Source organism: Osmerus mordax, chromosome 1 (genome assembly GCF_038355195.1).
Source record: "Osmerus mordax isolate fOsmMor3 chromosome 1, fOsmMor3.pri, whole genome shotgun sequence".
In the NCBI taxonomy this organism is placed as follows: Eukaryota; Metazoa; Chordata; class Actinopteri; order Osmeriformes; family Osmeridae; genus Osmerus; species Osmerus mordax.
Window position 1 is genome coordinate 10,446,507 of NC_090050.1, and position 16,596 is coordinate 10,463,102.

Below are 16,596 nucleotides of genomic sequence, written 5' to 3' on the forward strand. Positions count from 1 at the left end.
TAGAAAAGTATGGTAGCCTAACCTAAGTTTTAACTTACTGTTCTTTATGTGAGAAATACAGCTGCTTACGACATCATAGACTAGTATGTCGTGCAGTTATATATCTGGGTTGTTCTTTAGATTTTAAATGTGTCTTTTTATTTTATTTATTATTTGTTATTCGGCATGTTTTCAATATTATTTTAATTGCGGGTGTGGCAGATGTAAAACTATACCCTGGGTTAATAAATGTGGCAAAAGACTCACAGAATCTAGCGAGTCTAAAATATTTGATGCAGTTTTGATATGAGCTTTATCAGATCTACAGTATTGGCCACCTCGTTCACTCTTTCTGCGTCTCCGTCTTCTGTACTGTGTAGCGTATGGTAAATGACATTGCAAGATGCGAGGTAGTTGGCTACCACATGGCTGTTTTCCAATGAGAGGTGGTTGTGATCAGATTGCGGAGACTGTGGCAGGGCAGTCAGTTGCATGTTATCTATTGCCTTGTGCGAGATAGCATCACCTCCTCTGGGAGCTTCCTTTATATAGCGAGAGACAAACAAAACAACCACATTCAACGGCGAATAGAATTGTCTTTTTTTCTTCTCTCGCGCCGGGTTAGGCTTAATCATCCCTTGTCTTGTAAAGCCAAGTGCGGATAATCATCGCGTGAGCCAAACAGGTTTACAGTACAACCACATTGGTGAGTAGGTCTTAATCACATTTTCACTGTGTTGGACTAGAATCTAGATTTCTACTAGATGTTGTGTTTCTCTTCATCAGAATAGTTTAGTTTTAGGTCTAGCACCTCAGGTGTTTCTAGAGGTGCTCTGCTAGTTGACTTTGTAAGTGAGCACTTTCATGATCAACAAGTGCATTTGTCTACCATAGTGTGTGTCTATGACATCTACTGTAGACTTGAGTTAACAAGCAGTAACACTAACATGTTTGTTGACAGAATCTGTCTACTCTGGACTCTTTTTTTCTCTTACTGTCTAATAACAATACAACCATTTGCATTTCCTTTAATCAACTGCCTGAGATGGTCTCTCAGTTCCAATCTTTAGAGGTTTAATGATGAATGAAACACCCTGCTATTCAAGAAATGCTAATGAGCATTCTGCATGGTATTGGCTTTGGCTATAATCTTAACCAGAGGTGTGTGATCCATTTGTTTCAGGCTGTTAAAACGTCATGACAGCCGAAAAGACAATTCCCATTATAAATGGAAAACCGGAGGACGCCCTGGATCCAGAGGCTTCCGCCGTGGTGAGCAGCAAGTCGGAGGTGAACGAGAGAGGTCACTGGAATAACAAGATCGAGTTTTTCCTGTCTGTCGCTGGAGAGATCATTGGACTTGGAAATGTGTGGAGGTTTCCCTACCTGTGTTATAAAAATGGAGGAGGTAAGATGTTCTGACAGAATTCGATTTTGATATCATGGGGTGCAGCAACACCTCACCTGCTGTATTTCCAACACTTCCTTGGTAACTGTGTACTACAGCACAGCCACTCCAAAACCACCTCCAACACCACCAACTACCACCACAGCACCATGGCTACAGTAACACTGGTTGGACGGTAGCTTTATCAACCTTGCAACCTTTTCTACCTGTCTCCTGTAATACAGCTCCAGACTATCAAACCTTGTACTATCACAGAAGTAGCAGAGTAGGAGAATGCCAATGGAGTGCAGGATCTCACACAGAATGAATTTGAATTCTCCATTAAAAAAAAAAAGATTTAAGGAGACTGAACTCTAATAAGTGGAACTTAGACTGAACGAATGCTCAACTGAGTGGGACTCAGACGGGGAAGTGAGGATTCAACTGGTTGTTTCTGTCTCTTTGCCAGGTGCTTTCTTCGTGCCCTATGTCATCTTCTTCGTGTGCTGTGGCATTCCCGTATTCTTCTTGGAGACGGCGCTGGGTCAGTTCACCAGCGAAGGAGGCATCACATGCTGGAGGAAAGTGTGTCCACTTTTTGAGGGTAACGCCGCACGCTTTGATTCTCCTTGTTGAATGAGTGCATGATTAGAGGTGCTGTCCAAGCATCACCCCCCATTTCACCATCTCACATCCGTTTTCTCAGGTATTGGATACGCAACTCAAGTCATTGAAGCACATCTAAATGTGTATTATGTGGTCATATTGGCGTGGGCTATCTTCTACCTTTTCAACTGCTTTACAACCGAGCTGCCTTGGGCAGCATGTGGCCATGAGTGGAACACAGGTGAGTGGCATGGTTTCACTTTAAAGGTGCAGTCTTACTGTACCATTTGAAACACACTTCAATGACACTATCTGATCTTGGTAATAGCTGGTAGTGTTAGTGAACATGGTCCCATGGGCAAATTATTCTTCGGTATATCCTCTTGATAACGTTTGTCCACCTTTGTTTACATAGAAAACTGTGTTGATTTCCATGGAGCAAATAGCACCAACTTCACCAACCCCAATGCTACATCACCAGTGATTGAGTTCTGGGAGTAAGTGCATATTTCTTGTAAACTGTAGTTACTGTATGACCGAACAAGTCTCTATGACTGAGCAAATCTATGGTGTACGGTTGTCTTACTGGCTCGGCAAAAGTTTGTGGTCAAACCAGCCCACCTTACTGAAAAGCGCTTTGCCCAACCTTAACCCTGCTAATAAACCAACCCGGACAATTTGTCGTCCCTTTTCAGTGATCTGTGTCTACATGCTGCAGAAGGGCAGTTGCACAGCCAGAGATGTAGTGGACACAAATGTGGTGAAGTCAGCGTGTTATGTTGTGCAGATCCTGTATCACTGCCAAAGACAGGCATGAAGGAAATGCCTACTAGAGCATCACCATGATTCTGGCAACAATAACTGACCAGTCCTAAAATTGATGCCAAACACTCATTTGCTGTACTGTATCTTATTCATGCTACTACTGTACAGTATCTATAAATAGGCTATCAAATTAGATAACGAAGGCGGAATTCATTTTATATCGTAGTATCCATCAATACAGTTTACAAACTGTACAATAACAAGCTATTGCTTACATGGCAGTGTTTTGATCTTTCAGTAGACTTGATGTAGGGTGAATTCGGAGCTTCCTGATTAACTAGTGCCCTGACCCTTTCTGTGTCACCACACCAATCACGTTTTGTGATTTCAGTCACATAACATCCATGCTAAACCTAGAGTCAAAGTTCTGTGGACTAGACATTGTCATAGCAGGTAAGAAAACGCTCTGGAGTTTAGGTGTCCCACATTACCCAATGTCCCAGATTACCCAAATTCACCCTACTGCAGAAGAGTAAATATGGGTTCCTTCACATCAACCAGTGTCTCTGGCCCGGTTTACTTGAGCCAGCGTTCATGTCGATTTGCCCTACCTTCTCAGATTTCCCTAGCGTAGTACAAAACTGCAAGGCCAACCCTAACCTAAGTACGCACTGGTACGACAAGTTGACAGGTTCTGGAATAACAAGTCTGGAATATTATTAACGTCCCTTAGGGCCGTACACCGGTGCTTGATATTCTGTGAGGATGTGTGGTTCTGGCCCAGACTCAGCTGCTTCAAGGCAGAGCCCCAGCAGCACTGGCCTGGATAATAGCTCTTCCTCTCTACGCTGTCCACTAGTAAAAGGAATAGCTGGCCTTGCCCAGACTGAGGAACACACCCAAGAACATGTCATAAATTATCAATGGAGTATGGAGCATTGGGGGGACTTTTGTGGCAAGTTGTTCTGGGTTCTCGTCTCGTCTCATGCTGTTGCCTGGTCCTTCGATTAGTGAGAAGTCATGGAAGCTAATTAGGTTCAAGCGTTTCCCTGTGAAGACTCTGTTGTCATGGGGGAAGTAATGGTGTTTTGATATGACATGTTTCGCCCAACAGGCGCAGAGTTCTCAACATATCTAGTGGGATTGAGCACATTGGGAAGTTGCGCTGGGAACTTGCCCTATGCCTGGCTCTGGCCTGGTTTATATGCTACTTCTGCATATGGAAAGGCCCAAAATCAACAGGAAAGGTAATAACACAATTTATTTGGATATTACATGCACCTGATTACTCATCCAGTTCAATAAAAGTCATCACAATAATCCCTTTTTTTTGCAAACTTTTTAAAGCCAACTGCCAAGCTAGCTCTATAAAAATATGTACTACTCTTCTGGCTCAAAAATGTATAGGAAATGTTAAAAAGCTAATTTTGTATCTACATACCTAGGTGTCTCTCTGGTAACATAGGTGGCTCTGATATGTTTTACAGCCACGTTGGGTACGATGCTGAGGGGAAGTGTGTGTGTATATGTGTAAAGACAAAGCGTAGCGTAGGGGACAAAACCAACGCGACATTGACAGTGTTTCAGTTCAAACACTTCTTATTCTCCAAACAACCTTAAAGCGAGCTCGGTGTGTTCTTTCTGTGTTCAGGAACACAAAAGGGGCCCCTGGTTATCCTCTCCATCTGCTTTCTACCCAGAATCCTTCTCTTTCGAGTGTCCCCGGACCCTCTGCCAGCAGCCAGTGCTCTGTCGCTAGTCTTCCCCTCTGGATGCTTCTCGCTTAGCAGTCTTTAAGAACGTCTTACAGATTCAATGAGCCAGAATGAGCAGGGAGAGAAAGGAAGAGAGATGTGTGAAGAAAAATTAATGGGCTCACATTGTACAGATCCGGGCGAAAAGAATTAGGCAGAGATGCCTATATCTCCTGAAGTGGCTTTTGTTCGGACATGAAGCAACAGGGAAGAATGCTCCTTCATGGCAAGGCTTTAGCAGCCAGTCCAAGATTGATTTCTGCATTCACTGGAGGAAAGCAGAGCGATCATGAGGAGCATGCAGAGTTCCCACTCCAGCCTCTCTCTCTACCCCGCTAGGAGGAATTACTGCTGTTAGCCAGATGCTTTTCTTCTCCGTCTCACCCCTATACACAGCACAGAGCATTCAGGCCATTTGCTAAGCTGTTTGCTTTTGTGGGCCTGTTTGCAAGAGATTCTCATAAGCTGGCGTGAGATTTATGGTCGGGGAGTTTGATCAGTCAAATTCAGGAGGGTTCAACTTTGTCCTGTGGTGAGCTGGAGGGGAGTTTGCGAGTGTTGCGAGTTGCATGGGGAGATGAATCGTCGGCCTTTTCCTTGTCCTGAAACCTTGTGCATGCAACTGAGGGGAAAGCCGGAGTCTGGGCTGTTGGGGTGCGAGAGGGATAACCATAGCCTTGGATGTGTAATCGTTTTATTAGACTAATTGAGGGATATCTGAATCAAAGAGAAAGCAATGGTTCCCACTCTCACACTGTAGGCCATGGTAGGATTAAAGGAGCTTAGTTTAGGGTTTATTCAATTTCAGTTACTCTTGTCAGTGTTGACTTGAAAAAGTTTTTTCCCGGAAGTCGATTGTGTTGGTTTCTTGTTATGGTCGGTGAACTGAGTCAAATGAAACAGAATATTCTGTGGACAAAAATGGACTGTTTACTACCTTGGCAACAGTACCCTTTTAAAAAGCCTGACAGGTTCTTCACCATAGTCGTTAGTATCAATTGTATTGGGGTGGTTCAATTAACAAGCTTTCACCATCTTGAAAGTACTTGAGCGGACACCAGGTATTTGTTGTACGACAAGCCAGGCCTCTTTTTTTTTTTTACTTCATTCATGGAGCTGCTGTTGAAAGTACAGTAGAATGAGAAGGGTCACCTGAGAGGCTCCTAGTAATTGGATGGTGGTGTGCTGCACATTTTCCCACACTGCCAACGTCACTCAACTGGGCTCCGCCCGCCTTGGGGGAGCCCTGGCCTGAAGCCTGTTCAATCCAGACTCTGTCTTGTCCTCAATTGGTCTTGACTTGATGCCAATGCAACAGGGACTTACAGCCACTACCCCCAAGAGACGTTTTGTTCTTGGGACTGAAAGGACCTCAAAATGCTAATTTATGAGGACCTTTCATAGCTCAATCAGAATGTTTTAGCTGCTGTGAGAGATAGCTGAAGTGGGCCATATACCACTGTGTGAAGGAGTCATTCTGACAGTATTTAAAGAGCAAGCGTTTTACTACTGCATTCAGACAGCTAGTCTGGGCTTCTGACTAATTCTGTGTTTGAGAGAAACATTTCCCCCATATCCCAGAGGATTCTGGTCTGGCAGACTGGTGTGTGGAGGACTGCTGATGATCCAGACAGTGAACATCATGCTGACAAGCCTGGACACAGGAACAGCCACACAATTCTATTTTAGTCCTCTCTCTTGGTGACATGGTTGTGTTCTGCAAGAGCGCTCTCTCCAGACAAACCTCTGGCTTACAGCTCACTACTTCTTCCTTCCCCGAGAGAGTAAACGATTCAATCTGCTTTCAATTAGGCTTTTCAGAACTGAAACCTGGCCACTTGTCAGCGATTCAGACTGATCACTCCTGTAACCCCTTCCGTGCTTCTTATGAACAAAGACAGGCCCCCAGGCCACCACTACTAAACGTGTCTTAATAAAAATCATTTCCTGGCAAATTCATGTCAGCATCACTCTCAAGTTCCAGTAGGTCAAACCAGCAACATGTAAGCCCAAGAAAATGGCTGCGGTCCAAAAAATGCATACTGTAGCCTGGATCCAGATGCCAAGAGGAGTTTTCACATTTCATACGACAGTTTGACCATCGGTAGTTGAAATACAAATACATAGTGGTGTGTTAGTACAATTGTCAGAGCAGCGATCCAGGTAGAGGTACAGGTAAAGGTACAGTGACGTGTTCTCCCTGTGTGCAGGTGGTGTACGTGACCGCTACCTTCCCCTACGCCATGCTGCTCATCCTGCTCATCCGAGGGGTGACGCTGCCAGGCGCGTCTGAAGGGATCAAGTTCTACCTCTACCCCGACATCTCCCGCCTCTCCGACCCCCAGGTAAGCTGCCGTGCGGAGCGCTGGGATGACCTTGAGGGGCCCGTTGGCTCGGCCTGCCTGTCTGTCCTAGTAGACCCTCAGAGTGGGAGGAGGAGGATGGTGACCAGACTGGCCAGGTTTGTAGATGGGTGTGAGGAAGCCCGTTGGCTGACAGAAGGAGCAGATGGTTGGCTGGCGGAGGGCAGGGGGTGCAGAGGATGAGGCGGGGTTGAGGCGGGGATGAGGTGGGGATGAGGCGGGGATGACGCCCGTGTGAGAGATGAGCAAGCAGGCCTGGTCTTGAAAGAGCGTGCGCTGTCATCCAACTGATCCCGAGGCAGCAGACCTCCGAGGTCGCTAGGCAACACCGTTGATCCGATGCCAGCATTTGGAGGTGTCATGCCGCCATGGAAAGGATGATGTCACACGTTCAGGCGGTCTGTTACTGATGTACAAAAATCTGGCTGTTTGGCACGCTTAGCTGGTATTAAATATCCAAGCAATGAGATGCGCCGAGTGGACGGATTACTGTGTGTGTCGTAGACAAATCAAACCAGGCTCCATGCTGACACCTTGACAATTTTTGATTCATTATCGATTACGTGCTAGTGGAAGTCTGTGTTTTTCTTTTCTTAAAAAATGGCATAATATTCTGCTTAAAAAGGCACCTCCAAGCTTGACTGAAGGAGAGGATAAATGGAGAGGTAATGGAGAAAGTTTTCAAAAACAGTGCCAAGAAAAGCGGAGAGAGAGACAGATAGGAGGAAACAGAGTGAAAAGTGAGAGAAAGAGAACAAAAGAGAGAGAGAGATAAAGAGTGACTGTTAGGCAGAGGGAGACATTGCTCTGACACCAATGTGGAATAAGCTGTTGGGGAGACAATCAGGGGTCTGTTCCCCAGCTTCTGTGGACTGTTGTGTGTCACCCACCCACCCTCTCTCACTCTACCTCCTTTCATCAACCCCCCCCCCCCCCCTCCCAACCTCATCCACCACTGCCTCTGGCCTGCTTCCCTCGCCCTCCCTCACTCCATCCAGCTCTCCCTCCATCACTATTCCCTCCCTCCATCCCTCCCTCCTTTACAAACTATTGGCTCCTTGCTCGCCCTTCCTCGCCCCGTCCTCTTCCTCCGCCACCTTCTTTCTCTTCGTGCATTCCTGGTCCCTGTGCCCTCCGACCCGCAACCCTGCCCTCCTCCCCCACTGCTGGGGCTGGACTCTCCACCTCAGACCTCTCCTCCCCTACCTTACTGTAGGCCTCTATTGGCGGGTGTGAACGTATATCCCTGGTACTCTGGGCCTGACTACGGAGGAAGAAAAAAGAACAAACGCGAGACCTTGTAGATTGTGTGGGGGCCGAAGACAGTTAAATGAAAGAATACATGTTTTATATTTCAAAGAAAGAAGTTGGATTGAGGTTGCATCCTGCTGTCTCAACATGACCAAACAGGCCATCCAAATTAGACACAACATCAACAGGCGATGTCTGGACCTGGGCCTTCTTCTTCGCTAACGTTCACTCCGAGCCAAGCGAAAGGCATCGGCTGCAGTCGTGTGTGAAATGAAAGGAACATTAAGGCACATCGCCATAGAAAGGATGTTCTTGGAGAGGGAGATGGGTTTGTGTTTGTGCGGTCACAGGAGTTTCCCTGGAAACTCTCTGAGGGGAGAGAAAACCGTGAGTTGTCGATTGTTTCCCAAGTAAATGAGATTAGTGCCTCAATGGTTATGTGGGAGTGTTTTCTAAAAAGTACGCTGCATTAAACACAAATTCACCTTTGTGCCTGCTCGCTAGATCCTGCTCCAGGGCTTTCTTCGCACTTGTTATAAAATGTTTTGTCACTGATATTAAAATGTGTGCTGGACAGTACTGCATCCCCTCCTGTCAGCTGACAGTTTGGGAATGTAGTGTGTTACCAGAGTGATTCAAATGTAACACTACAGTTACTGTAAGTTGTGTGGCAACACTTTACATTAAGGTTACATTAACTACGGTGTAATCACATATTAATACCTACTGTAACGACACTGTAGTTACATAGGAACGGATACGTCGTCAATACATTTTTGCAGTTTAAATTACTACACAATTGTAACTTGGGAGATGTTGGGTGTGCACATTTTGGGGGTTTCACAAATGACGCTTATCCCCCTTCCACCCCTCCCCCATACTTACACTTCTTACACTGTTGTTATAACCTATACCGCCAACACTTCAATCACATAGCAATTACTGTGTACCTACAGATTGAATAGTGTATCCTCTGAGAGAGGGAAGAGGAGGTGAGCTTTGAGCCCGAAGTTTGTTTGGAGAGAGCACTCCACAACCATAATATGATGTACCCCATATGTTTTTACTATATGTGTTGCTATGTACTTATGTGGTAGTAAATGTAATCTTGATGTAAAGCGTTGCCGGATGTGTTACTGTACTTGCGTAATACAGTATAATCAATTTGATATGCAGTCCAAATAGTCTGGAACAGTCCCTTGAGTACCACGTGGGAAGCCGGGTCACGCAGAGTTGATTCTTCTGTGCACAATTTACAGATTGGAAGCCATTCTACTGTCAAGATGATGTAAAGGCATGCATGATTTAGCTGTCTGCATGAGTAGATCTGGGATGGGGTCCGATGGTCGAGCTGAAACCAGGAAAAACGCTGCTAGGGAGAAGCTGAACCAAGAACATCTCAAGCATCTCAGACCTAGAACTTTGTCCTTTGGCCCAGTGTGAACGTGACTCGTCTCATCGATGCGTGTGTATGTGTGTGTGTGTGTGTGTGTGTATGCCTGTGTATGTGTGTGTGTGTGTGTGTGTTTGTGGTGTATCCTGCAGGTCTGGGTGGATGCCGGGACCCAGATCTTCTTCTCCTATGCCATCTGTCTGGGCTGTCTGACTGCCCTGGGGAGCTACAACGCCTACAACAACAACTGCTACCGGTGAGCTGCAGAACCTCTCCCATGTAGCCTAGCTTGTGGGTTTGGGCTTGTGCTAATCCTGCTGGACGCCAGAGTCCATATCCAGCTGCCGATGACACTTCATCACAGTGACCCCACATTTTCTTTCTCTGAGTGGAGAAACAAAAAAACAAAAAAGCTGTGTAACTAAGCTCAGTGGTAGAGCATCTGAATACAGAGCTAGAGGTCTCAGGTTCAAATCCCCCTCTGGACATCCCTTTGGATAAAAGAGTCCACTAAATCATCATCATTATGAGCTGTACAAACTAGCAGGGGTGAAGCGATCAATGACAGACCTTAGCCGGTAACTCGGCCTCCTCTCTCTACTCCCTCAGGGACTGTTTGATGCTGTGCTGTCTGAACAGCGGGACCAGCTTCGTGGCCGGCTTTGCCATCTTCTCTGTCCTGGGCTTCATGGCCTATGAACAGGGGGTGCCCATTGAGGCGGTGGCAGAATCGGGTGAGAATCGCAGCCCTTCCATCCATTAGACGGGAGAACCCAATAGAATGACTGTTACGTAACTTCCCGCGTTGAAGCTCTTAGCCGGCTACAACTCCACCGTATCACTTATTCACCTGGGACATGCATAATGTAGCAGGGCTATGCATGGCAGAGTTAAGAGTTGAATACTTTGTTTCACACAGGACACGCCTACTGATATTGCAGACAGGATATGCCTGCTGACATTGCAGACAGGATATGCCTGCTGATATTCAGCCTGCTGTTTTTGTGCTGAAGAGAATTCTGATTGTGTCGAGTCGAAGTGTGTCTGTTTCCGACCTTTCCCCCTCGATATGTCTTTGCGTGAAGCCTTGTCTAAGCAACACCAAGCACCCCCTACATATCAAATGTTGATTGCTGTGATGTAAGCTGGTGAAACAGAGCCTTCGCTAGGTTAAGCTTTGTGTGTGTCCAACAGGCCCAGGCCTGGCCTTCATAGCCTATCCTAAGGCTGTGACCATGATGCCGTTGTCTCCTCTGTGGGCCTGTCTCTTCTTCATGATGCTTATCTTCCTGGGCCTGGACAGCCAGGTAAGGACAGTCCCTCCTGGACAGCCAGGTAAGGACAGTCCCTCCTGGACAGCCAGGTAAGGACAGTCCCTCCTGGACAGCCAGGTAAGGACAGTCCCTCCTGGACAGCCAGGTAAGGACAGTCCCTCCTGGACAGCCAGGTAAGGACAGTCCCTCCTGGACAGCCAGGTAAGGACAGTCCCGCCACTCAGGGAGGGATGGAATGGGATCGGCTCAGTGGTAGAGCATTTGACCACAGATCAGGAAGCTGCAGGTTCAGATCCCTTTCCTGTACTCTTCATTGGATAAAAGTATGTGCTAAGTTAATACAAAGTTATAAGACGGGGTTGAGACTGAGGGGTTAACAAGATGGTTTGTTCCGACTTCTTGACCTAACTCAGCACATAATGGGAAAGGATATTGTGATTTCTGTCGATTTTTCAACAAGCTGTGTGTGTGTTGCTGTAGTTTGTGTGCGTGGAGAGCCTGGTGACTGCGGTCGTGGACATGTACCCCGAAACCTTCAGGAGGGGCTACCGCCGAGAGCTGCTCATCCTGGGCATGTCTATCGCTTCCTTCTTCGTCGGACTCATCATGCTTACAGAGGTACCTCCGGGATTCCTTACCATCTATCGACTGTATCTCTCCATCTGACACTAACCCTATCGTGTAGCATCGGTCAACATCTGCTTAGGGTCCATAGTCATAGTCATAGTCTGTTTTTTGAGCCAAATATTGACACTCTGTCATAAAAAGTCAGGTGGCTGAGCGGTGAGGGAATCGGACTAGTAATCCGAAGGTTGCCAGTTCGATTCCCGGCCGTGCCAACTGACGTTGTGTCCTTGGGCAAGGCACTTCACCCTACATGCCTCGGGGGAATGTCCCTGTACTGACTGTAAGTCGCTCTGGATAAGAGCGTCTGCTAAATGACTAAATGTAAATGTAAATGTAAAAAAGCCATGCCAAAGTTTCCTAAAAGGAACGCGAAAGGGGTCATCATACTGCTCTGCTAGTAGTAAACACTACTGAGTGGTATTGGAGTGGCTAACCTGGACCCTATGAAGCACGTCTAATGCTTCGTTCTTTACACATGGACTGGTTATTCCATACTTCCTGAAACAACCACACTTGCCACTGTAGAAGTACAGTAGGACTACCGGTGCCCCGCTTGGTGCTCTTGCAGAGTGGGCTTTTAAGTCCTATCAGGAAGGTGTATTAATAGGACAGGATGCTGCTTCACATCGGCCGAAAAGGCTGTCTCCCTGCTGAACCCTCTGAAAGCTTGTTCCGGTGGAATTTCTCCACGGAATGGTCCATCATGAATAAATCTCCCACGGAGCTGACGGTGAAATGTTGTCATGGAGCAAACCGCTTCCTGAATCCCAGTGTTCAGATTTGAGACTTCCAGAGGCTTCCTTTGGTTCAGCAGCCCGTAACTAAGGCTGGTCCACCTATGGAAGTCCTACCATTCCCAGGAAGGTATTATAACCCAGCAACCGGGCAGACAGACCGATTTAGCTGACCTTGGATTTCCTAATTACACGTCTCACCCGTGATTAAACCCTTCAGTCAACTGGCCAGGCGGGGCTCCTCGTAGAGCTTTGTGTTAGCCAGCCCTGGGGATGATGGAGGGGGGATGAAGGGGTTGATGTGGATGTGTTGGCTGATGTCTAGTCACAGTAACCAGGATCCCCTCTCATGTCTTGCCAGGGTGGTATGTATGTCTTCCAGCTGTTTGACTCCTACGCGGCCAGCGGGATGTGCTTGCTGTTTGTGGCCATCTTTGAGTGCATATGTATTGGCTGGGTCTACGGTAAGTAAATATCTATCGAGCAGCTCGTTATCTTAGAATGGGTTGTTCTAATGAGCTATGTGGGAGGAAGGGTCGTCCATCTCCACTGGGACGAAGGGGCGGTCGGTTCAGGGTATGGGGTTGGAAGTATTGAACAACCAGCTGACTGGAGAGAGATTTGACGCGCGCCTCGACGAGAACGATGACCCGTTAATACACTCGGAGGTCGTAGCGACGTTTCTCTCTCAGAGGGATGGAAATGGAAATCGCAGTCCCTGGAGCAAAACAAAGATAACAGACAGCCAACAGATGTTCAGTAGTATTCTCAGGCCGACCCATGACCGTCATCAGTATACAATATACTGTAGGCTACAAAAAGAACACGTACAGCATATAGGAGTGAACAAGATAGAATACATGAACAAAGGATAGGGCAATAGTTGATCTACTGATTGTGATTAGCGTTAGCGTTAGCACATAGAAAATCCTACACTTCTCCCACTGCTATCCCCCTGTACTATAGTGTGGGAGCTGCATCAGCCATGGATTTGCAGTACCTTACCCTGTCTACTAATAACTCCTGACAAATTATTATTACACCTGTGCCCCCTGCTGGAGATGCACCTCCAGCACACACTTACAGTCCCACACTGTAGGTACAGTACACACTGTAGGTATAGTACACACTGTAGGTACAGTACACACTGTAGGTATAGTACACACTGTAGGTACAGTACACACTGTAGGTACAGTACACACTGCTGTGTCATAGGCAGGCCTTGGAGTAGCTAGCACACGGTGTCATCATTCGCTCGGTCACATGGTACATTTGGGCTTCTGCGGCATTGTGATATTTACCTTGCTTTCATGTTTAAGGGTGGGAATGACTAACCCACTGATATCATGTGTTTGACCACCTGGCATGTTTCGTTTCAGGAAGTGACAGGTTCTACATGAACATTGAGGATATGATTGGCTACAAGCCTGTGTTCTTCATTAAGTGGTGCTGGATGATTCTGACCCCAGGCATCTGTGCTGTGAGTGGACCATGAATAACAACTACCACAACGGGAACAACATCTAGCACAGATGACCGCATGAGAGAAAGATGCATTGATACAAACTGTTGTTTCAATGTCATCATGTTTTGTTTTTATCGTATTACTCTGAAGTGTCCTCCCGACACTACCATGCAGCAATCCAACCCCCAAGTGTAACCCTAACCCTTCCTGTTTGTCTGTAGGCGACCTTCCCAAGTGTAACCCTAACCCTTCCTGTTTGTCTGTAGGCGACCTTCCCAAGTGTAACCCTAACCCTTCCTGTTTGTCTGTAGGCGACCTTCCTCTTCTTCCTGATCAAGTACAAGCCCCTGAAGTACAACAACGTGTACACCTACCCAGACTGGGGCTACGGTATCGGGTGGATGATGGCCATGTCATCCATGGTCTGCATCCCACTGGGCATCATCGTGCAGGTCTGGAAGACCGAAGGCACCTTCACTGAGGTACGACCAGGGAGACGACATCACTGCCCACCTGCACTGCTCCCGTGCTCTGTAGCTCAGGAGACGCTTTGCTTCGTTGCCGAAACATCACACATTGTACTGTATTCATTCAGCAAATGCTTTCATGTCATTATTAGTATGACACGCGAATAGTGCATGTAGAAAGGACAACATACGTTGCGTTGTTATGTTGTTGCGACCGCCTGTCTCTGCCCCAACAGAGGATAAAGAAGCTGACCACCCCCAGCCCTGACCTGAAGATGCGAGGCAAGCTAGCAGGAGTCACCAGCCCCTACGCCATCAACGACGCAAAACTGAAGGCTGATGGGAAGATATCAACCGTCACGGAAAAGGAGACACATTTTTAATCAGGCACTGAGCGAGCCGTCACGGTCTACAAACCACCACCACAAAATGGAAGATAAATGACTCCAGTGTTTCTTGTAAAAAAAAAAGGAAAAGCTATCACCTGATTGTAGTGTTGCTTTGGTTTGCACAAACTATGATAACACCTTCATTTTTATGTTAACCTTGTGACTAAAACTGTTCATTCTCTGCATTAATATTTAAAACTCTATACTGATGACTGAAGAAGCTGTGTTATCACGTCGATAAGTGTTATGCTAGTGTTTGCTGTACCTCTAGAACAATGCCAATGTGTCATGTGCTGTAAACATCGATTCTGTACTTGGCTTGGCAATGTGCTGTACTCTACATTTTAGGTACTAGGTACGCACTGTATATCTATCTAATCTGTAGCAGTTTGGGGGTGACCTGGAGTAGGACTGTGTGCTGAGAGAGGACCCTTGAGGAGGCTGGAGGGCAGTGTGTTGTTGCATGCCTGGTCACAGGCTCAGTGCTCCTACAAATAACTTGAACTTGCGGGCCGAGTTTCAAAGCTTCACCCTGCCTCCTCAGAGTCCTCTTGGAAGATGTGGATCTGCGTCATTTCACAGCAATGACTCAGAGTCTGATCCGGAGTGACAGATGTGACGACGTCCGTTTTCTCATCTGCTTCAGCTGTGAGGAGAGGTGGACCTCCCAACGAGCGCCTCTGAATCCTCCGTGTCCCTTATCCTCCTCAGCCTTTACTTCTGGTCCGTCTCTCCTTCCTCCGTCCTGGTTTCTTGTCAGAATACACTAGCGTTCTGTCACTAACCAAGGGCTCGTGCAGCTGTGACCAGCGTTCCCGGATGCTAGTTCTGATTAGGCTTGTTTTCTGGCCTGTGGTCCATGCTGCCCCTCCCGGGGTAGCGGGGGGCCAGTGATGGGTCGCCTGTGAGGAGGATGCCAGGAGCTGGGTGCTTGGAGTCAGGTGGCTGTGGTCTGGGCAGAGTGAGCTGGTCTCATCCTAACTATCTCCACCCCTAGCGGCTCATCCAATCAGCAGGCATCATGGCCCTGTCTTTTACAGAGTGAAGCCGTCACCACACACGCGCACGGTCCCCTCCAGCTCTCGATCTCCTCACTGCCACTCTCCAGTTTGTGCCAGTAAATCTGTGCATTTAAATAGCCTGTTTAACATTTCGAAATTGATGTATATTTTGACATCCCTTTTTAGAGATTTTTTTTGGTCTATTTCATGAGATGAAAACAAAAGTGTTAAAAATGCTTTTTTTTAAAGATTCTTGTATCATTGAAGAATTTTGATATACCGCTCATCCAATCGTGCTAGACGTATTAGGAAAGTGTGGAACTATTATGAACTGTTTTACACTGATGTTGGTATTCACGGAGCACAAGAACCGTCTGCTTACTCATTTTTAAAAATAAAATATTGGAAATTGAAGAAGCGAAGCCTCTGACTTTTCATGGACATTACTTGGACAAAGTGTGTAACACTTTTCTCTGTCACGCTCCAAAAAAGCTCGTTTCTTGGCTCGGAGGCAGAATCTCGCGCTGATCCAATAGATGACATAAAATAAATCTGCTTTGTAGTTGCATCAGCTATTATCAACGCCGCTGGCTGCCGCTGCCCTCAACATTTCCAGCCGAAGCAGCCTCTACCCTGGGGTAGAAAAAAAGGAAGGCACAGCATAGTTAGGGAATCACATGCAAGTGAGCTGCGCTTCAGGACAGAACTAATATAGACACACACAACATGAGGCCACCCCAAATCTCGGATTGGCCCAAAGACCATTGCAACCTAGATTTTGAAACCTGATCTTTTTTTTCCACAAGGGAAACAGAATATACAGATTGCATGACTTCATGTAACTGTATAGATGGTGGCAGAGAGATGCTCGCTCGTTGGCAGTTTGGCAGAGGTAAATGAAAGCCATGGTATTGCTTGTTACTATCAAACGGGTGCAGACTTGTGGTCCCTGGTAAGGTTTGGTCCTATTTTGGCTTTAGAGGTACACTGTACTACAGCATGCCAACAGCACAATGAAACTCAATTCAGAAGAAATATATTTCAGTCTTTTTTTCTCTTTTTGACAGTGTGCGTGTGTCTGTGTGCGTGTCTGTGCGGAACGTATGTATGTATGCATGCCTCCAGTCTCTGCGGGCGAGGC

At 46.7% G+C, this 16,596-nt stretch overlaps 1 protein-coding gene across 1 annotated transcript; it reads left to right on the forward strand.

Moving 5' to 3' along the window:
* The first annotated feature begins 1,162 nt into the window (after window positions 1-1,162).
* Window positions 1,163-15,831, forward strand: slc6a11b (solute carrier family 6 member 11b). The gene is made up of 14 exons (XM_067235104.1): window positions 1,163-1,387; window positions 1,836-1,970; window positions 2,073-2,213; window positions 2,388-2,469; window positions 3,852-3,984; window positions 6,702-6,836; window positions 9,651-9,754; window positions 10,108-10,232; window positions 10,693-10,805; window positions 11,253-11,390; window positions 12,495-12,597; window positions 13,513-13,613; window positions 13,910-14,080; window positions 14,302-15,831. Exons 1-14 carry the CDS (start codon window positions 1,177-1,179, stop codon window positions 14,446-14,448), a joined length of 1,839 nt encoding a protein of 612 aa, XP_067091205.1. The 5' UTR covers window positions 1,163-1,176; the 3' UTR covers window positions 14,449-15,831.
* The last annotated feature ends 765 nt before the right edge of the window (window positions 15,832-16,596 follow it).

Excerpts from the sequence above, each read along its gene's own strand:
- slc6a11b (XM_067235104.1), top strand. The coding sequence starts at position 1,177 with ATGACAGCCGAAAAGACAATTCCCATTATAAATGGAAAACCGGAGGAC. Across the intron at positions 3,985-6,701 it reads GCCCAAAATCAACAGGAAAG|GTGGTGTACGTGACCGCTAC; the intron begins GTAATAACACAA and ends CCCTGTGTGCAG. Across the intron at positions 12,598-13,512 it reads ATGTATTGGCTGGGTCTACG|GAAGTGACAGGTTCTACATG; the intron begins GTAAGTAAATAT and ends GTTTCGTTTCAG.